Source organism: Microplitis demolitor, chromosome 2 (assembly GCF_026212275.2).
Source record: "Microplitis demolitor isolate Queensland-Clemson2020A chromosome 2, iyMicDemo2.1a, whole genome shotgun sequence".
Lineage (NCBI taxonomy): Eukaryota > Metazoa > Arthropoda > Insecta > Hymenoptera > Braconidae > Microplitis > Microplitis demolitor.
The window spans coordinates 15094441-15117132 of NC_068546.1; the positions used below are offsets into that span (position 1 = coordinate 15094441).

A 22692-nucleotide genomic window follows, 5' to 3' on the forward strand; every position below is an offset into this window, starting at 1 on the left:
AATCAGTTTTTATTGTCTTCCAAGTTCATATAATTTTAAAACTAATGCTCACAGGCAATTTCCATAAAAAGTATCTGAAAGCTTGTCTGATAAGCTTTAATTTATGACCTTAAACTTTATGTTTTGACTATTTCTTCCAATAATATAACAACCTTGAAAATATTTATGGAATTAAAAAATGTTGAAAATATGGTTTTTATTCCACATAACATGCATGTCTCAATGTCCCTGATAGCCAGTTAAGCTCAACCAACAGCCAAATTGCGCGTAAATTTGACGTCAGATTAAAGCCGCTATTTGACGTACTCGAGATATCAAAAATTGAGCAGCAAAATTTGACTGCAATAGTAGGTCAAATTGACCTAAATTGTTTAGATTCGATTTCACCGTTCGATACATATTGAAGAACAGTCAGCTCGCGACATTTAGCAACTATTCAACAAAGTTAATTCAAGAATCAAAAAGTAAAAAATATCTCTCTAGTTGAGGTCTTGTTGACGTCGTTTTTGCGTCTCAAATTTTGATGTCTACAGACGTCAAATAGCAGTTTTAAACTTACGTCGAATTTATATGAAATTTGACGTCAACGAAAGCTCAAAAGTCGACATTAAAATTTTTTATATGTACTGTACATCACTGAGACGGCAAAAGTTCCAGCTCAAAAATTGCGCTGAAACTCTGGTTATCTGGGATAATCCAGTTTCGTCAGTTGTATCTTATTGGGCACAAAATAATCTGTAAATTTCACAGCTATTTTATATTTTAAAAGTATTTCTTATATTATTTATGGTGTAGTAAATGTACATCTACTCCCTATGATTTTCGCTGGTCTTGTCATTACGATACCACTTACAGGTCTTATTGAATCTTAATAAAAATTTTTACACTCCCAGGTGGCACAAAAAAAATTGTTAACTTTATGTTAACAATTAGTTACACTATAACAAATTGTTGCCTTAAATGTAACAAAAAGTCAACATTTTTTTTTGTGCCGCCTCGGCTTATTCTATAGGCGATTACCTTAATCAAGTTCGAAAATAGGCTGAATCATTCGACTAGTTTTGAAGTCATGGCTGTTTAAAATTTTCATAATCTATATATATAAAAATGAATTGCTGTTCGTTAGTCTCGCTAAAACTTGAGAACGGCTGAACGGATTTATCTTATCTTGGTCTTGAAATGTTCGTGGAGATCTAAGGAAGGTTTAAAAGGTGAGAAAAGTTCGAATATCTGCCGGGAAAACCCTAAAATAGTCTTTTCTATATATCTATATAAATAAAAATCAACTGCTGTTCGTTAGTCTCGCTAAAACTCGAGAACAGCTGAACCGATTTGGCTAATTTTGGTCTTGAATTATTTGTGCAAGTCCAAAGAAGGTTTGAAAGGTGAATAAATATGAGTTTAGTATAGTGCCGGATAGCTCAACTGGTAGAACACTTGGCGTGATAACGACATGGTCTGGGTTCGAATCCCAGTTCAGGGTATCTATATTTTTCTCAATTTATCTATAAATTGTCTTATTGAGAAGGTTTGCATATTTAGGCTTCCACTATGTTAAATTGGTGTATTACCATACGATGGACGGTGTGGCTCAATAAGTTATAGATCAAATTGAACGAAATATAGTATAGTGCCGGATAGCTCAACTGGTAAAGCACTCGGTGCGATTCCGACATGGTCTGAACTCGATTCCCAGTTCGGGCTATCTATATTTTTCTCAATTTATCTATAAATTGTCGTATTGAGAAGATTTGCATGTTTAGGTTTCCACTATATTAAATTGGTTTTTTATATAGTGGAAACCAATTTAATATAGTGGAAAGCTAAACATACAAACCTTCTCAATAAGACAATTTATAGATAAGTTGAGAAAAATATAGAGGGCGTTCCACGCCAAATCGGGCACCACTTAGCTTTTGCACCTCAGATTTTTTTGTAACTTTTTCAACTTTTAGTATAGGTTGAAAGAAGCCTTCATGATTTTTTTTCAAATTTCTTTCCCCCAACCGTTTTCGAAATATCGAATTTCAAAAAATGTAGATTTTTTTTTTCAAATGCCTGTAATTTCGTGAAAAGTGGTTTAAAAACAAATTTTCAAAGAGAAAGAAAATGTTGATTTTTAGTCATCTTATCAGTGAAGAATATCAAAAAATTTCTTTGAACCACGCTTCTATTGAAATTTAAACTTTTTCGCATAAATTGTCGATTTACTAAAAACACGTACTGATAGATTTTCCTCATAATTTTGCACAGCAAACTCTCACCTATTCTTTAACTTTTACAGATATGCTCATAATAGGACAACGATGGGATCTATTTTTTTTTTTTATTTTTTAAATTTCATATTTCAGTTTTTTTTAAAGAAAAATGTCTTAAAATAATAGCATGTCTAGGATTTGCTGTTAATAATTATCTGACACACAACTATCATCAAAATTTTCTAATTTTATTTCCTCAGAAAAATTATTACTAATTAATTTATCATTATTATTATTAATAAAATTATTATTTATTAATTAATTAGTAATAATTTTACTGTGGAAGAAAATTTTGATGATAGTTGTGTGTCAGATAATTATTAACAGTAAATTCCGAGCATGCTATTATTTTAAGACATTTTTCTTAAAAATAAAGTGGAATATGAAATTTAAAAAATCTATAAAAAAATAAATCCCATCGTTGTCCCATTCTGAGCATAGCTGAAAAAGTTGTAGAATAGGTGACAGTTTGCTGTGATAAAATTATGAGGGAAATCGATCAGTACGTGTTTTTTGTAAATCGACAATTTATACTTAAAAGTTAAAATTTCAACAGAAGCGTGATTCAAAAATTTTTTTGATATTTTTTATCGAAAAGAAATCTAAAAACAATCATTTTTTGACTCTTTAAAAATTTTGTTTACCCCTTTTTTGCGAAGTTACAGGCATTTGATAAAAAAATCTCTTCATTTTCTAAAATTCGATATTTCGAAAACGGTTGGAGGAAAAAATTTGAAAAAAATCATGAAGGCCTCTTTCAACCTATGCTGAAAGATAAAAAAATCAGAGGTTCAAAATAACTTATTGAGCCACACTGTCCATCGTACGGTATTACACCAATTTAATATATAGTGGAAACCTAAAACATGCAAACCTTCTCAATAAGACAATTTATAGATAAATTGAGAAAAATATAGATAGCCCGAACTGGGAATCGAACTCAGACCATGTCGAGCTATCCGGCACTATACTATATTCCGTTCAATTTGATCTATAACTTATTGAGCCACACTATCCGTCGTACGGTAATACAACAATTTTATATAGTGGGAACCTAAACAGAGTTGATTTTTTTATTTTGCTCTAAAATCGATTGAGGCAGTACGAAGTCTGCCGGGTCAGCTAGTTTTTCATAAAAATCAGCTTTTAGTCACTGCCAAAGCTTATATAACTTCAAAACTAATATTCATAGACAATTTCCGTAAAAGTTATCTGAAAGCTCGCCTATTAATCTTTAATTTATGATCTTAAATTTTAAGTTCTGAACATTTCTTCCAATAATTTGATAGCCTTGAAAATTCTAATGGAATCAAAAAATGTTAAAAGTATGGTTTTTATTCCATATAACTTATGCATTTTCCATTATAATACAATTTTGTCAGTTGTATTTTATTGTGAACGAAATAACCTGTAGATTTCACAAGTATATTATATTTTAAAATATTAGGTGTACAAAAAAGTTCTGCCCGTTTTTCAAAGATGGAGTTATCTAACAGCTATTTATAGGTTAGCTATGAATACGTATATGTACATGCACAGCTGTTTGTACTCTTTAAAATCATTAAACTTTTAATTTATTAATCTTCGATATATATATTTTTTTATTAAGTTAAAAATGGAAGTAAGTAATGAGCATATCCGCCATTGTCTTTTATATGAATTTCATCAAGGAAAAAGTGCTGCTGAAGCTCAAAGAATAATCTGTGCAACTTATGGTGACAGTGTTATTGATGACAGTACTTGTCGAAGATGGTTTCGGAAATTCACAAACGGAGATTTTAATTTAAATGATAAACCACGCTCTGGAAGACCTTCAACAATCAGTGACGAGAAATTGGAAGAATTACTGAATCAAGATTCTGCACAAACACAACAAGAACTTGCGAAAAAGTTAAACGTTACTCAACAAGCTATTTCTGAAAGATTACATGCTTTAGGTAAGATTCAAAAAGAAGGAAAATGGGTACCTCATGAATTAACTCCAGAACAACGAGAGAGACGAGTTGACACCTGCCTGTCGTTGCTTTCACGACATAAAAAAAAAAGTTTTTTGTGGAAACTTGTAACAGGGGACGAAAAGTGGGTTTACTATGAGAATCCTAAACGTCGAAAACATTGGGTAGACCCAGGACAACCAACGACATCAACACCAAAACGTAATGTTTTTGGGAAAAAAATATTGCTTTGTATTTGGTGGGATGAGTGGGGCGTGCTATATTATGAGTTACTCAAACCAGGAGAAACCGTTACTGGAGAACGCTACAGTTGTCAATTAAAAAAATTAGCAGATGAAATCAACAGTAAAAGACGATTTGCGGGACAAAAACCTCGACCAGTGATACTGCAGCATGATAACGCCAGGCCTCATAGAAGTTCAATCGTCCACCACACTATAAATGATTTACAGTGGGAAGTTTTACCGCACCCGGCGTATTCACCAGACCTTGCACCGTGTGATTTTCACCTATTCCGTTCATTGCAAAATTACTTGGCTGACAAACACTTACAAAATGAAAACGAAATGCAAAAAACAATAGATGATTTCATTTCGACAAAAGATCAAGCCTTTTATCGCTGCGGGATCCATCAGTTGCCTGAGCGTTGGCAAAGGGTAGTAGATGCTGATGGTGGTTATTTTGATTAAAATTTGTATTTTATTTAAAATTTTTAAATATATTTTTTTTTGACAAAAAACGGGTAGAACTTTTTTGTACACCTAATATTTCTTTTGTTATTTATGATGTTTCAATCGTAGCTGTATGTCCTATAATTATAACTGGTCTCGTCATCATAATAGCGATTACAATTATGATCTAATACTAATTAAATTTTCTATACTTCATTTACGTGAAGGTTAGTTTAGTGCATTACCTATATAATGTTCTATCAAATCAACTACCTAAAGTTCTCTATCGAATATATCCGTTGTCCTTTTTCACTCTCAGTCTTAGAAAATGAGCCTTATTTCATGTCATGACTATACTCATACATGTATTACACGATATGTATGTATGAAATTTTTTATATAGATTAATTAGAAAATCCACCTTCTATTTCGGCTGCCGAATGGCCTTTTTTTTGTATTTGCGCACCTAACCTTGCGACGAATTGATTGTTAGTAATCTGCGCAATGGTAGGGGGTAGGCCCAGTGCATTTCGTCGCCAGACGCAACCAAGCAATGAATTACAACCTGCTGGTTGAACCGAGCAGTCGCTCAGTTTCTTGCTCGGGAATAATTATTGAGTATTAAAGGCAGGCAAATGCCTTAAAACATACACTTATCCAAAAAATTAAAGGAACAAAAAAATCTTATAAATTTTTTAGTGATTTTTGGAAGGCTGCATTTTTGTGAAAATTGATCGTATCGAAAAAATAAAAAAAGCAAATTGAAGCTTGAAGCCTGTAGAATCATAAGAAATAGGTCGAGACAAAGTTTTTCTAAATTTTTTGGTTTTGTCTTTTAGGTCTACGCGACCGGGAAAATTTTTTCGAGCAAACCAAATCATGGCTCGTTTAGGAAATTTATTCAGCTACAATTCGCTTTTTTTGTTTTTCTGTACGACAATTTGTTACTGAGATATCAGCCTTCGAATGAAAAAGGATCCTTTTGTCTTCGATTATTGATATCTCAGCAACTAATGTTCGCACAGTAATTTAAAGGGCAGTTTGAGAAACTTGAATAAACTCTCTACAAGCTCCATTTTCGATTTTTAGAAAAGAAAATTTTTTTTTTATCCTTCATAACAATTAAAAAAACCCACAAAAAAATATTCATTATCTGGTTTTTTAGTCAACTCATCGCTACTTTGCAAATATTGATTGGGAGGTTAATGTTGCCAGGTGATTTTACAGCTTAATGTATCCTCAAAAACACTAGGAATTTTCAGATTGATCCATTGAACTATTTGTCCAGCCCGATTGCTCAAAGTTTTACAAAACAATTGAAAGAATAAGTTTTATTCCTCAATTTGTGTAATCATTACTAAAATGAAAAAATTAATTTTTTTCAGATTTTCTTTCATTTTTGCATGCAGTAAATATGAGGTAAGGAGAAAAAAAAATTCCAGAAAACGAGATAAGACCAGAATTTTTTTACTTTTTTTTTTTTTTATGTTTTACACGGGTTTTTTTTAGTAGATTGCATAGAAATCTATCTTTTGCATTTGTTCTCATGGTGAAATTTTCAAAGAATTTTGGCATAATCTATCATAATTCATCGAGTAGGTTCCAAAAATATTATTGGTTCAAAAGTTGATACATGTATACATATATATATATATATATATATATATATATATATATATATATATATATATATATATATATGTATATGTATATATATATATATATATATATATATATATATATATATACATATACATATATATATATATATTGTAACGAATGTGAAACTGATGTTTTAAAATATTGAATAGCTAGAAAACAAATGCCTTCTTCTCTTGTTTTTATAGATGCGCGACTAAGTCAGTCAGTTTTATATTGACATCTTAACAGCAAACATCTGTATATGAATAAACTATATATCTCTTTGCTTTCTTTAGCTGCTGTTAATTATGGTGTTATTATTTCTAATATAAGTGTGTTATCATTGTAGTGTATAAGTGATATTAATTTAAGATACCAGTCACTACAATATATATATATATATATATATATATATGTCATATAACGTGCCATGGTGCGACGATAGCGGTCACAATTTTTAACAGATCTTAATGAAACTTATTCCATTTATTCTATGAACGATTAGCTTGGTTAAGTTCAACGATGAGCAAAACTGGTCATCTAGTTTAGAAATGGTGGACATTTGAAATTAAAAAAAAAAAAAAAAAAATGAAAAATCCTACTTTTTTGGTTTTTTTCGTAAATAACTTTTAAACGGGTATAACTATCCTTATTGTGTAAAACGAACTTGATATCCGATAGAAGAAGCTATATTTTCCTTTTTGTATTTTTCATTTTACGATAATTGTTCGACTTTTAATAAGAGTTCAAAATGACATAATTGACTCATGTGTTATTGTGATAATGCCATTGTTTATATCTTTGAACATTTTTGATGGGTGATTATTAAATTATATATATTTATTAAAAGTGGAACAATTATCGTAAGAAATCTACTTGCATTTCGGATGCCGAATGGCCTTTTTTTTTTTTTCGTTTTTCGGAAAATTTTTTTTGAAGGCTGATTTCTCAGCAGCAAATAGATGTACAGAAAAACGAAACAAACCAAATTGTAGCTGCATAAATTTCCTAAACGAGCCATGATTTGGATTTTTCGAAAAAAATATTTCCGGCTCCGTAGACCTAAAAGACAAAACCAAAATATTTAGAAAAATTTTGTCTCAACCTATTTCTTATGATTCCGCAAAAACCGTGGCTCAAAAAATTATTTTGCTGGAAGATTTTAAGCTTCAATTTGCTTTTTTTAGTTTTTCAATACGATCATTTTTTTACGAAAATACAGTCTTCCAAAAATCACTAAAAAATTTATAAAATTTTTTTGTTCCTTTAATTTTTGGATGTGTAGTTTTGATCGATTTGAGTTTTCCTGAAGTCCAGCTTCGAGTTTCCAACGTGTCCTAGCCATGGCGAGACATTTGGGACAATTCGACATAAGTCCTCTGATATAAATTTCATAAGTTTGTCAAACACGCGGTTAATTTTATCGAGATCAATTTCTTTTAGCGTCTTTTATTATATTAATTATAAGATAAAATTATTCATTCGAATCTTTGTGCTGCATGTGAAAGATTTATTTTATTCTATCTGATTTAATTGCCAGGGTGTCTTCCCTCGGCACCTAGTAATAAAGTTATTAAATAAATATTTAAGAGAGTAAGATTACTTTACATAAGATTTAATTTAATAAAAGCTTAATAATTAATGAAACATCAGTTAACCTAACGCTAGAATTTCTTCATACCGGGTATTATGATCCTGGAAGTGCAAGGTCAAATTTGGCGCATGCTTATTATCGCTTTCATGAAAATTTTGTTTAAAATTAAAATTGATATTATTTGTTCGTAAGTTAATCTTAAGATGAAAAGATAAGTTTGAAGGAATAAATAATCCCTGGCGGATCCGATAATACGGTAGGATTACCGTATGTTACCGTAGATTACGGTAAGTTACCGTATATTACCGTACTTTGGGGGGGGGGAGGGTGAGGAAAAAATGCTGTTACGCACTGTAGAAGATAATATCCATATGAAAAGCATGAACTGCTCTTCATATGCATATTGCCCACCGTATGCCGGACTCCTCCCCCAAGAATGTACCACTTAAGATGTTACTCCAAGTAGATAACTGTATCCTTGGGGGCCCTACCGGCTGAAAACCTGACTCCCTTCTTTCTTCGGACCTAGTACTGTGGGACCGCGCAAGCATTACTTCGCAGTACTAGTCCTCCTCTTCATGTCGCCGTCGCTGTTGTTCTTCTCGAATCTATTCAATCTCTCCTTTTTTCTTTGCCATTAAAACTTCTCGGGCATAAGTCCTCAAGGTCTTAAAATTGTCTGCCGTCGCCGACATCCAAGGTATCACCAGGTCAGCGACATTTGGCACTTCTTTTTCCTCCTGAAAGCGCAGCCGTATTTCGGACCAACGCTGACAGAAAAAGAAAGTGTGCTCGGCAGAGTCGACAACTTGCGGACAGTACTGCCAATAAGGATCGATTCGGATCCCCATGCGATACAAGTACTCATTAAACTGGCCATGACCGGACATAAATTGGGAATGATAGTCATCTACCTCTCCTTCTTTGCGTGAAATCCAATCACGGACTCGTTTAATGAGCCTACATGTCCAACGTCCCGTTTCCGCAAATTCCCATCGCTCTTGCCAGAGTTTCAGGGTTTCCTCGCGTTCTCGAGCCTTAACTCTTTCCAACGATTCTTCCCCAGCCCGACGGGCATCCCAGATGCGCTTCCTCTCGAACCCTAAAAGGTTGATCGGAATCACACCCGCGATGAGCATCACGGCTGCTTCCGAAACTGTCCGGTAAGCGCAAGCTATCCTCAGCGCGCCTCTCAGTTGAACAGATGCCAGTCGCCGACGATATTTCTCTACTTTAAGTGACCCACACCAGACTTCTACTCTGTAGAGCATTATCGAGTTTGAGACACTTATGAGAGCCCGTCCACGGCTGCTCCTCGGTCTTCCAACATTCGGCATCAACCGAGAAAGGCTTGCTACCAACGTTGCCGCCTTATTAGCCACACTGACAATCTGATCGCGAAACGTGAGTTTCGTATCGATCGTCACCCCAAGGTATTTCAGAGAACTCCCACTCTCAACGCGTCGATCCACGATGAGAGCACGGAAAGGACTCGGAAACCACCTCTGGGCTGTGAGTACTATTACCTCAGTTTTCGTTTTACCCAATGCCATACCATGGTCATTTAGCCAAGCGTCCACTTTGGTCGCGACCTGGCTTGCTAATCTTTGGGCAATCTTGTGAGACCGCGCAAGGATTAGCACCGCTACATCGTCAGAAAACCCCTCTAGTATCACCTCACTCGGTAGGTCTAGACGTAGAAGTGCATGGTAAAGGATAATCCAGAGCTCCGGTCCTAAGACAGAACACTGAGCTGCTCCTCCACTCAGCTTCTTCATCATCTCGCCAAAAGTAGTCTTATAGATCAAAAAACTATCACGTAAGTAATCGTCAATGATCCGAATGAGATACTCGGACAGACCTAATTTCCGAAGCGCTTTCATAATATCCGTCCATCGTGCCGAATTAAATGCAGTTTTGACATCAAATGTCATCATTGTGCATACTGGACGGGATCGATGGTTTCCCGTCCAAACTCTTCTAGCAAATGAAAGCGCTTCCGAAATAGCACCCATTGTGCTGCGACCCAGCCGAAAACCATGTTGGTTATCCGCTAGGCCACCGGCATTCGCAACTTCAATTCTCAGTCGATTTGAATTAACGATTCGAAAATTTTTCCAGCTACGTCCAGCATGCAAAGTGGCCTGTAGGACGAAGGAGCATAGGGCGGACCCTTTCCTTTGTCTAACAGCACCAACCTTTGCAGCTTCCATCGTGCGGGAAAAACTCCAACCGAAATGCAAGAGTTGTAAGTACCCAAAAGCAGTTGTTCATGCCGAGGGAGGAGGGCCTTACATACCTCAACGGGGATACCGTCGGGGCCCGGCGCCTTTCCTCCTTTGAGATTCTTTACAACCACCCGCAGCTCAGCTGCTGAGAAAGGTGGACACTCCTCATCGGATATAGTCCCAACTGGACTGTCTCGATCTTCGCGCTCCGGAAACAGGACACTGACTATTTCCTTCATCACATCAGGTTCCATAGGAGATACCAGACTGCGACCCATGAATTTTTGAGTAACAATCTGGTAGCCTAGGCCCCACACATCATTATCTACTTCTTCGCAGACCGCCTTCCAGCATCTCCCTTTGCTCTCTTTGATCGCTATAACTAGTCGCTTCTTCACCGCTTTATACTCTTCGTTTTTCTGCTGCCCAGTATCTCGCTTTCGCATCCTGAGTGCTTGCCGCAGAAGACGCAAACACTCAGCCCTGAGCAGCGCGATCTCATCAGTCCACCAGTAAACTGGTTTCCTGCGTGAGCTCACGGAACGTCGAGGCACCGCAGCGTCGCAGCCTAAGACGATAGCCTTCATCGTACGGCCAACAATCATCTCCACATCTTCATGCGTCTCAGTAGATATAGGGGGAAAGGTCTCAACGCTGTCTGAGACCGCCTTTTGTAAAGCACTGTCATCCAGCTTCGAAACCCTCCAACCTACTCGCTTCATTGATCGCTGGGAAACAATTGCAGGGTTTTCCCGTAGATCATGTACCGTGTACGAGATGTATTGGTGATCGCTAGCCGTAAACTCCTCCAAAACGGCCCAGTCCGAGATCACTGCAGCTATCCGTTGGGTAGCAAAGGTGAGGTCAATGATTGACCCACGTGTGCCAACCCTACGGGAAGTTGCAGTGTTACCCTTATTCACAATGACAAGATCTAGACCTGCCATCATGTCCAAGAGCTCAGTACCGCGCGTGTCGGTCCATTCCATCCCCCGATCGATGGATTTCGCATTGAAATTGCCACCTATCACGATTTCCCCCTCAATATTGTGAATAACTCTTTCGAGTTCGTTCACCCTCTTTCGGAAGTCAGCGATACGCTCGTTGGGAGTGAAATAGTACGACACGAAGGTAATCGCTGGTGTAACTACCCATACAATACCATCCCTGGATCCACTGCCCTTTGCAGAAACAGACCCTAGGTCTGGAATCCAAATTGCTGCTGTCCCCGAAAGGTCACAGAACCAATTTGGTCCGGACGTTGAATGGTATTGCTCTGATACCAGAACAATATCCATTCTGCAGTCCTGTCTCCGTGCTAGAAGTAGATCCAGCGATGCCCTGCACCGTTGTAGATTCACCTGCAGCACCTTAGCTATTTTTCTGAGAAGTGCATTGCCTCGACCCGATTAGGTGATCAACAGATCGCCCGTCTCCCACTGCCGCACAGCAGCGAGGTGGATTGGGGCAGGTCTTGGCCTGGTGGTGCGCCTTGCCACAACGCCAGCAAAGACTCGACCAATCAACTTCCGCCTCACATGAACCGGTTGAATGACCAAGATCATGGCAGCGAAAGCATCGATCATGCCGTTCTCAGCGGCGGATACGGCAGACCAACCAGCCCACTTTGACCTTTCCCAAGGCCTCTAAAGTAGCAGCAACTTCGCATCTCGCCTCAATGGGGGCACGGACAACTCCCCATTTATTGGGTTTAGTGGTATTCACTTTCAGCTCGTCCGCACCCTCACCGACGCTCCAACGCAAGGCCGCTCCCACCTCGTCAGCTATAGTTGCCTCGTCCAGCTCATCGATAGCCACTGTAGTGGTTTGGACGAAATGGCGCGCAGCAACGACTACGTACGATATTACCGTACTAGGGTAATATACGGTAACATACCGTAATTTACCGTAGTCATACCGAACCCTACCGTAGTCTTACCGTAGTTCTGCCGTAATTTACCGTAATCCTTCCGTACTCTTACTGTAGATCTACCACAACCTACCGTAATCTTACTGCGATTTATAGTAATGCTACCGTAATTTACCGTAGCTCTACCGTAATTTACGGTGGTTCTACCTGCTATTTCATGACTGCAAGATACGGTAGATTAACGATAGAACTATGATAAAAATACAATACCTGTTTGTGCGATCATCAATAACAAAGTTCTAGTTCTTTATTATGAACAATATCTTTACGGCTGATTACAGTAGAGTTACAGTACATTCTACTACTTACCGTATACTACCACATTACAGTGGTTCACGGTAAATAATTTACGTGATTAATTTTAGGACACGTTTGTTCATACTGAGACTTACGGTAGTGTTACGGTAGAGATACCGTAACTTACTGTAGTTGTACCGTAACTTACGGTAGTGTGACGGTATAGATACCGTAACTTGCGGTACGATTACGGTAGAGCTACCGTAACTTACAGCAGTTTAACAGTAACTCAGTCACGATTCTACGGTTGAGCTACCGTTACACTACCGTAAGTTACGGTAGCTATACTCAAGTTACGGTAGCACCACCGTAAGTTACGGTAAACCTACCGTAATACTACTGTAGACCTACCGTAATATTAGATCCGCCAGGGATTCTCTATAATAAAATAATTAATTCTATTATCCAATTATTATCCAGTAAATTTTCCTATTTCAATCATTTAATTATTTTCCTAACCTAAGCGTTTAATTACTTCGTACTTAATTTTGATTATAACCATAAATACATGAAAAAGCATTTATAAATTTTTAATTGATAGTTCAAATTTTATATTATGTCAATTGGACATCTTAAAAATACAGTAATTGATTTAATTCTCGTTAAATATTTATGACATTATTATTTCGAAAATATTTGATGAATATCGCAAGAAAGCAACCAATAACTAGTATCAAATTCAACGCAAGAAATTTACACCATATGATGCACTTACTCTGAATGTTAATGATTTCAGTTCATTCCTTACCAAATCTCACGGTATTGTCACTGTCAGGTTGCAGTAAAGTTACTGATGATGGTATTGAACTTATTGCGGAAAACTTACCACGCCTTCGTTGCCTAGATCTAAGTTGGTGCTCAAGAATAACTGACGCAGCACTAGAATACATCGCATGTGACTTGAATCAGCTGGAAGAACTTACTTTAGACAGGTTGGTAGATTCTATATTAATATACTTAAGAACATATCGTTCCCACTGTTTAACTAAATCTTCAAAATGTTACTTTACTAAAAGTCAGTTTTTGTATCGATCGGGTTAAATTAACAGAGTTTTCGTTGCATTAGTTCTTTCAATATGAATCTGTAATGTAAATTATCTGGAATGTGATTTCAATGGTATGTTTTTGGTGGATCAATTTGGGCCAATCTTACGAATACTTTTTTTTTGTATGTGTGCATAATTTTTCAGTAATCTTAAAATTACATATTCACTTAGTAATTATTAACAATATTTTCTTGGACTTACTACAAGTATTTATAAAATAAGTGTATCTTTTATAAAAAAGAAAAATTCAAACAAACAAATTAATCTACTATTGCGTTGTAAAATGCATGGCTTATTTCAACTTTCTATGAAGAAAATTAAAAGTATAAAAAAAAAAAAACAAAAAGGGTATTAATTTCAGTTTGATGAAAACGGAATCCCCAACTTCCCGCTGAGAAAGTTGAAAATTTTCAAAAAAAATCTGAAAACTGCTTGACTCTGCGGACCAGCCCTAAAACTTGCCGCTATTTTCACGCTCTTGAGTTCGAAAATACTACCGTAAATGCATTTGTGAAAATTTTACGAAAATAATAATGTTGCACCTTCCATTACAATGATTGAAGTAAATAAACAATAACAATAAAAAATGATGTAAATCGTTGTTTTTTAATTATTTTGTATCAGCTATATCTTTGAAAATAACGAACTGATTTTGAAGTTGAAAAAGACATTTGACGCAGATTTTTGATCTTAAACGTTAAAAAAAAGTTTTTGACACATTTGATAGATAATATTATGAGCTGTTTAGGAAGAATAAAGTAGATCGTTATTTTTAACTTCCCGCTGAGAAAATCGACGATTTTCGAAAATTTCAAGAAGTTATTGGTTCCACACCGATTTTCAAAAATCGAATTTTCAGCAGATCTCGATGTTTGAAGGTCCTACGATGCTGTTCGGACACTTTCAGAAAGATGGTTGTGTGTGAGTATGTGTGTATGCATGTGTGTGTGGTTGTAAATCTCTCATATCCTTTCAATGAGCAAGTCGATCTAGACAGATCTTATAGCTTTCGAAATAGTTTTTCTGAACTTAGATTTCCAGCAAATTTTAGATTATTTCGTTAAATAGATTCTGAGATTTTCAAGATATACAACAGAGAAAATTTTTTTTTCTTTTTTTCAGATAGTTTGAAAACTGTCGAATTGATCGATTCCAAAATCTAATCAGCTTAAGACATGATGAAAGCTATAGATTGCGGTCAAAAACGTCTCAATCGGATAATCGATCCAGGCGATATCGTCAAAAAAAGAATAAAAAAAAATTATTTTGTTTTCGTTTTTCTTGAATATTTTAGATACTATTGAATCGATCAATTGTAATACTACATCAGCTCTAGAACTTGATGAGAGCTTCTAATTAAGGCCAATACCGTCTTAATCGGATAACCCGTTATTTTCCTGAATATTTTGGAAACTATCGAATCGATCGATTTAAGAACTTAGTCAGCTGTAGGATTCGATAAAATCTTTCGATTACGTCCAAGAATGTCTCAAAAGGATGATCCGTTCGAGGGACATCGTCAACGAAAGAATTAAAAAAAACAAATTTTTTTTTGATTTTCTCGAATATTTTACAATCTATTGAATCGATCGATTCCAAAATCGAATCAGGTGTAGAACTTGATGAAAGCTTTTGATGGCTGACAAGAACGTCTAAATTAGATGATCTGTCTGAGAGATATCGTCTACGAAAAAATAAAAATTTTTTTTTTTTTTCTTTTTTTGTGAATATTTTGGAAACTAGTTAATCGATCTATTTCAATATCTAATCAGCTCTAAAACTCTTCGAGCTACATCAAATGCTGCCTTAACAATCGAACCCGGATTGATCGTTGAAGAGATTTTATTGTCATAATTATTCCAAAATCATGTTTTTTTCCCAATAAACTCGAAAATTACAAGTCTGGTTGATTCGAAGTACTTATTAACGTCAGAGGTTGAGCAACCTCTCCCAATTGCGCTCAAATCTCCAAAATAGTGTTGCCGAAATCAAAGCAAATATTCAATTGTTCACAATCGAATATAATTGATTGAAGACAATCGATTGTGGTAATTAATCGTTTCTGAACAATCGATTATTGAAATAATCGATTAAAAAAAAAAAAACAGATTTTTGTTCTCCCAACTTTATAGTTGCAGAATCGATAGCTTGACAATCGATTGTGTAAAATCGATTTTATAATTTTTTGTTCAAAATAAAAAAACGAATATGGGTCCAAAATCACAAATTAAAAAATATTTATATTTACTTTTTTTGACAGTCGATTATTTACTCACAACTTTGAAGTTGCACAATCGACCATCTAACAATTTATTTTGAAAAATCGATTTCGAAATTTTATTTTAAAGTTAAATATCACCGCGTATAAATATAAGTTTGTATTTCGAAGTATGAAATTTTCATATGGTCATTTATATTTAAAATAATAACAAATCAAATACTTTGTTTATGTTTAATAATTTTTTATTTAAACTTTTCAGTAAAAAACAGTTCAGAAAAAAAATTTTTTCTTAATAAATGAAGTATTGTATTTAATTAATTATTTTTTTTTTGTGAAAAATCGATTATTTCGTCGCAACTTTAAAGTTGTAGAATCGTTTGAATCAAAATCGATTATTTTTTAATTTATCAAATAGCGTAAAATTTTGATCTATAAAATTATAAATAGATATCTAACTTTAATCATTTCGCTTAAGTTGTTTATCATTTGTTTGCTTGTATTAGTCAAACAATTTCTATAATGTTTGAGTTAATGACTTTGAAAAACAATTTTTTTTTTTAATCAATTTTACAAAAAATTGATGTTTAAAACTCGTTTAAAAAAAAAAAAGAATCGATTTTTTTTAATTAATCGAAAGGCCTACAATCGATTGAAAAAAATCGACAATCGAAACGAAAACATCGATTGTTCGATTAATCGATTTCGATTGTGCATTACTACTCCAAAACCGTTGATTAGTTCGAAAGATGTCGGCGATGAAAAATTTAAAAAATAACAATTTACTTAATTTTTCTTGGATAACGAATTATGCAATTCATCATGTGTGCCAAAACCAAAACCGGCTCTTTGTTTTCAAAGTCTTTGATGATCACTACATAATTCATTGTGATTGGTTTGTTAGTTTAAATAATATTATCAACAATATTTTTTGAAAATCACTGCTCTTAACTTCTTTTTGGATGTTCCACATACTTACTTGCTGGTTTTATTCGAAGTTGCCTTAATTTTTTATCTTGATCACGTCTATTAATTTCGGTCAAAAAGCAATGAATGAATCAAAAAAATTCGTAAGCGAAACGTTAAAAAAGATCCTCACTAATTATATTCATTTTCTTGAATTCTTGGAAATTAATACAAGACTTAACTTTTTGACCTCAAAGAGCTTGATTATATAAAAAGACTCGAAGGTATTGCCGAGCTTAACGAGCTCAAACTTATAATATTTTTGAGCTCCTTGAGCCCGCAGAGTTAACCGGTTTCCAGAATTTTTATGTAAATACTATTACTTATTTTTCTTCTTTTGAGTCTTCATTGTAAAAAAAAAAACGCGGTTACACTTTGACGAATGCAGCACGAAGGTAGAGAGAGTTTCAACACGTACTCAAGCCGAATTCATCTATCTCCCATATTTCACTCTGGTTGTCGCACGTATTAGCCATCCCACTTTCAGATTTTCCTTGTTACTAGCTGCCTCGATATTCTCTTCAGTAATCTTACGTAGTACTTTTTTGTGTATTAAAAAAAAAAATTTTTTTTAACTATAAGAATTAATCGAACATAACATCTATACAAATATTAATGGCTATATATGTATTCGTACGTTATCTGATGTAGTTTCTTTTCAACTATTATCAAGATCATATAACTTTTGACAATATCGTGTGTATTTGTTAGCCTCTCTAGCAAAAAAGTAATAAATTTACAATTAATGAATAAGTTAAAATGCATAACTTTATCACTGCCTATAGGCAAGTAATGACGTGGACTTCTACATCAAGCAAACGGCTCTACATGGTAATGAGCTAAATTTTTTATCCACTTGATAGTTCCCTTGTCCTCAGCTGTACTATCTTCTATATCACCAGTATCAATAATGTCTCAATTGTCCTAAATATTTTTGCAATCACTAATCACATGCCAAATCGAAGCTGGAACCTTCGTTTATTGACTGATCGTTGTTATAAACTTGACATCTAGCAAAATTGTTTTTATTGTTTTTTTTTTTTCGATTAAGACGACGAACTTTTTGAGTACAAATCTTCTTTGGTACTTGAGTTTTAACTTATTTAATATTATTAAAAGTACTTGAAGACATTTATCATTTGCATAAGTTATTCCACTATCATTACGATTTTTTTTAAATATTATGGCTTCATAAAGCTATATTAATATTTCAACTTCCCACTACAAGAATTGAAAATTTTCAAAAGTTATTGATTTCACATCGATTTTTGAAAATCGAGTTTTTATCAGATATCGACGTTTTGAAGTCCTAGGAAGATATTCTGACCATTTTCAGAATGAAGTCTCAGTGTCTCCTGGCAAGTGTGTGTGTGGACGTGTGTGTAGGGGTGTGTGTGTGGGTGTGTGTAGGGGTGGATGGGTGGGTGTGTGTGTAAATTTGCTAAAACTTTTGAATTAGTTAATGAATCAGAATGATTCTCACGGTAATCGAATGAGCTTATTGCCTGTCAATTTTCTTGAGAATTTCAGATTGATCGATCAATAAGACTCTAAGGTAAAGAGAAAATACGAAAAAAAAATTTTTTTCATTTCTGTTTTAAATTTTTCAGAAATAACTTGATCGATTAATTTCATAATCTAATTAGTTCTAGATTAAAAAAAACGTCAATTGCCGCCTCATCCATCTCGATCAGTTGATTCGCTCGAGCGATATCGTGGGAGAAAGAACTGCAAAAAACAGTTTTCTCCAAATATCTTCGATACAGCTAAACCATCCGAATTTGGAATTTTAATCAGCTCTGAAATTCAATAAAACTTATCAATTATATTGCAATGTTACACGGCAAAATCGTTTAATTAGTTCAAAAAATATCGACATCGGAAAGTTTGAAAATAACATTAAAGTATTACACTAGGGTGTCCGTTCTTTCTCAAGTTGTTATTTTTTTTGCTGCCTCCCTCTGAACTTTTAGTTTTTGCCCTAAAAAAATTATCCAACCAAAACAAGCTCTTAATTTTCAAATTAAACCGTGCCGAAATTATGTTACGTTTCCCACTCAAATAACATAGGATTTTTTGACTTTTTGCTTTTAATTTTTATCTCTGAAGCAAATAAATATACATCTAGAATTAAAAATGATTTTGATAAGAAATTTTTCGCTCTACAAAAAAGGTTTCTTTGATTTTTTCGATAAAATCAATCTTTAAAAAGTTATTTACGATTAAAGCTGTGTTCATAGTTTATAACTAAATTTTTTTGTCATTTACTGCAAATTTAAATTGCACATTGTGATTTTGACCAATAAAGGATCGGTAGGTATACGATTTAGTCATAAGCGAACCTACCAAAAATAGAACTCTACCCAATTGAAGTTAGCCGCAACATGCCTATCTAGTAAATTCTCGCTCCAATAAAATGTCTACCATCTTGAAATCTCTACCGATGAAAAAATCTACCACGATATTTTCACTACCAGACAAAAAAAAACTACCAAGTTGCATTTATAAATAAACTCTTCCACTTGAAACCCCTACCATCGACTTACGGGTCTATATTTTACAGACAATACATTTATTTTCAGTTAATTGGGAATCATTTGGGATGATTTAGAAATATAATTTTATTATTAAGAACTAATTCGTTAATGGGTAATTATTTAATATTTTTTGAGCGTTTAGTAAGCATATTAGAAGATAAATTAAATACGAATTTTTTCGTTAGCTAATAGTAAATAATAGAGTTTTATTCCTAAATCTCCCTAAATAATTCCCAGGTAATTAAAAATAAATTTATTGTCTGTAAAATATATATTCATAACTTGATGGTAGGAATTTCTAATGGTAGAATTTATTCGTAAATTCATTTTGGTAGTGTTTTTTTCTAGTAATGATTACATCGTGGTAGATTTTTGCATTGGTAGAAATTTCAAGATGGTAGACATTTTATTAGAGCGGGAATTTTTTAGATAGGCATATTGCAACTGACTTCAATTAAGTAGAGTTTTATTTTTGGAAGGGTCGCTTATGACTCAGTCGAATATCTGCTGATCCTCTTTTGATCAAGATCACAATGTGCAATTTAAATTTGCAGTAAATGACAAAAAATTTTAGTTATAAACTATGAACACAACTTTAATCGTGAATAACTTTTAAAAAAATGATTTTATTGAAAAATCCAAAGGGACCTTTTTTGTAAACGGAAAATTTCCTATCAAAATATTTCTTGGTCCTGGTTGTAGATTCATTTGCTTCATAGATAAAAAATTCAAAGCGAAAAGTCATAAAATCCCATGTTATTTGAATGAGATATGCAGTGTTACGAACTTGAATTTTTTCAAATCCGTAGGTTAGCGTCAAAATTTCCGTAGAATTCCGTAGATATTTCAAAATATCCGTAGATTTTCAGACGCTTCATAAGGGTGAAAAATTTTTGGTTTTGTGATCGAATAGATCAATTTTTCAAAAAATAGATCTACGGAAAAATCCGTAGTTGGCAACACTGGGGATATGTAACATGATTTCGGCACGGTTTAACTTAAAAATTAAGAGTTCGTTTTGGTTGGATAACTTTTTCTAGGGTAAAAATTAAAAGTTCAGGGGGTGACAGCGAAAAAATAACAACTTGGGAAATAACGGACGCTCTAATATTCCACACCTAGGGAAGTAAGGTAATAAATTTCTCAAGGTCACATGCAGTTGTTGTTGTTTCTTTCGAAATTGGGTTTTTCGAATTTTTAGGTTCGTTGGATGTCCCCCCAGAGAAATTAATAAAAACATGTATCAAATTACCGTTTAAGAAACAATTAACGGGGTGACAGGAATTTCATTTTAGTGAGAAACTTCATAAGTCAATGACTTATGGGGTTTCTCAAATAAACATATGCAGTTTTAGTTTTATAGAAATAATTTTTTCTTTTTTATTTAAAATTCGCACTTTTTTGGAAAAAAAAAATAATACTTCTAATTAAAATGCTCAATTTAATTATTATTTTTTGTAATTTCTGATTTTTTTAATTTAAATACATATTGTATACTTCATTTTATCAGTCTAATAAATTATTTGAGTGAAAAAAATTAAAACACCAATGATTTTATAACTTTTTCTTCCGTTTGGTTGAGAAACCCCATAAGTCAATCAACTTTAAATAATTTTATAAAAAAGTTTCAATTAAAAAATGGGATTTTTATTGTTTGAATCTTTTTCAGAGACGCTAACATTATTGTCTTCAATTATTTGTTTATTATTTTTATGGCAAGTTTTTCCAGAATAACGTTTTTCGTGTTTCCTCAAAAATTTTGATTTCTTGACTTATGGGGTTTCTCAAATACACGATTCATTTTTCTCAAGGATTTTATATATTAACAGGCTATTTCGAGTCATCACTCGTTGAAATCCTTTTTTTGACCACTTAAATCGTGAATCAAAATTTCATAAATGCTTCAAATCGAATTTCTAAGCAAAATTATTGATGGAAACATTGATAACAAATATTTATGTCACGATGTAGTATAGGATTTATGATATTTCAATCAAAAAAATTACTAGGTACTTCGTTGAATAACAGAGGAGTATCCGTGCCAGAATCACTTTCACGTTTGGATTATACCAGTTTTGAATTATATTTCTTACCACCCTCGCGGTTTTGAATCAGCCTGGAAACACCCTGGGAGTGGAAACACGGTGGAATCATGGTGGATCCAGGGTGGTTACAGGGTGAGTTTGTGCCATTTTATCACCGTGTATACACGGTGGTTACACGGTGTTTCCACGATGGTTACACGGTGTACCCACCGTGATTCCACGGTGGATTCACCGAGATTCCACGGTGTATCCACAGTGATTACGTGGTGTACGTGGAATCACGGTGAGTACACCGTGTAACCATCGTGGAATCATGGTGATAACATGATAAAAAAAACCCACCGTGTAACCGCCGTGGATCCACCGTGATTCCACCGTGTTTCCAGGGTGATTCAAAACCGCGAGGGCAGGGACATTTTAAGCTGTCTATAGCACCGGTCACTTCCCTTATAAATATATATATTTTATAACGACAAAAATTATTATGCTAGTTTCTGTGTTACAACTTCGTTCTCTATCTTCAGCCTCCACCCTCAATACTAACAGGACGCCAGGTAATTTTTATCACTGGAATCATCAAACCAGTAAATCGTGATTGAGATAATTTCTGATCTGTCGAATTATCACCAAAACCACGCTAACTAAAACTAAAATGCTCAGAACCTATAAGCAAAAACAAAACAGAGACTGGAAAACTAAAAAGAGAGTGACGATATGCCATGGTGTCGCTCAGTGTGTAGGTTTATGGAGAGAGGGAGTGGTCTGGGTTACATCATTCAAAATTCATGTAGATTATTAATGGATTTGCAATTTTCATTAAACAACAAATAATCTCAAACCTATATTTAAAAATAAACAAAATACTATAGTTTCATACAACTAATCTTAAACGAAAGTAAATTGACATCTAAATGATACGTATCGATACATTGTAAATAAATTAATTAATCACTAGAGCTAAATAAAAATCAACCAATATTCGGGAAACTAGAACAATAAATTATAAAACCGATACTTTAGAACATTTTCTTTAACAAGCTAGTAAAACTAACGTTCATAGGTCTCATATTGACGTTAATTAGACGACAATTCATTCAATAACTAAACATATTACTTATAATTATTTTATAAAAATAATATTAATAATAAATCGTGAACATGACTCTAAACTGTAATAATATTCTCATAATTCTCTCAGATTTTAAATCTTTTCTTTAATTAAACAGTAGTATGATATCTCAAGACTCTGACTCGAACTCAATTAATTATTAATAATTATAATAATTAGTTCATACCTGATAACTGA

The 22692-nt window shown here is 33.9% G+C and overlaps 1 protein-coding gene across 2 annotated transcripts in view; it reads left to right on the forward strand.

The window, feature by feature from the left end:
- LOC103575068 (F-box/LRR-repeat protein 16-like) overlaps nt 1–22692 on the forward strand; it is a 260501-nt gene that overhangs the window by 171036 nt on the left and 66773 nt on the right. For both annotated transcript variants that reach the window (XM_053742999.1, XM_053742998.1), the window contains exon 5: nt 13311–13506. In XM_053742999.1, the coding sequence (XP_053598974.1) occupies nt 13311–13506 (196 nt within the window). The remainder of the gene's footprint in view (nt 1–13310; nt 13507–22692) is intronic.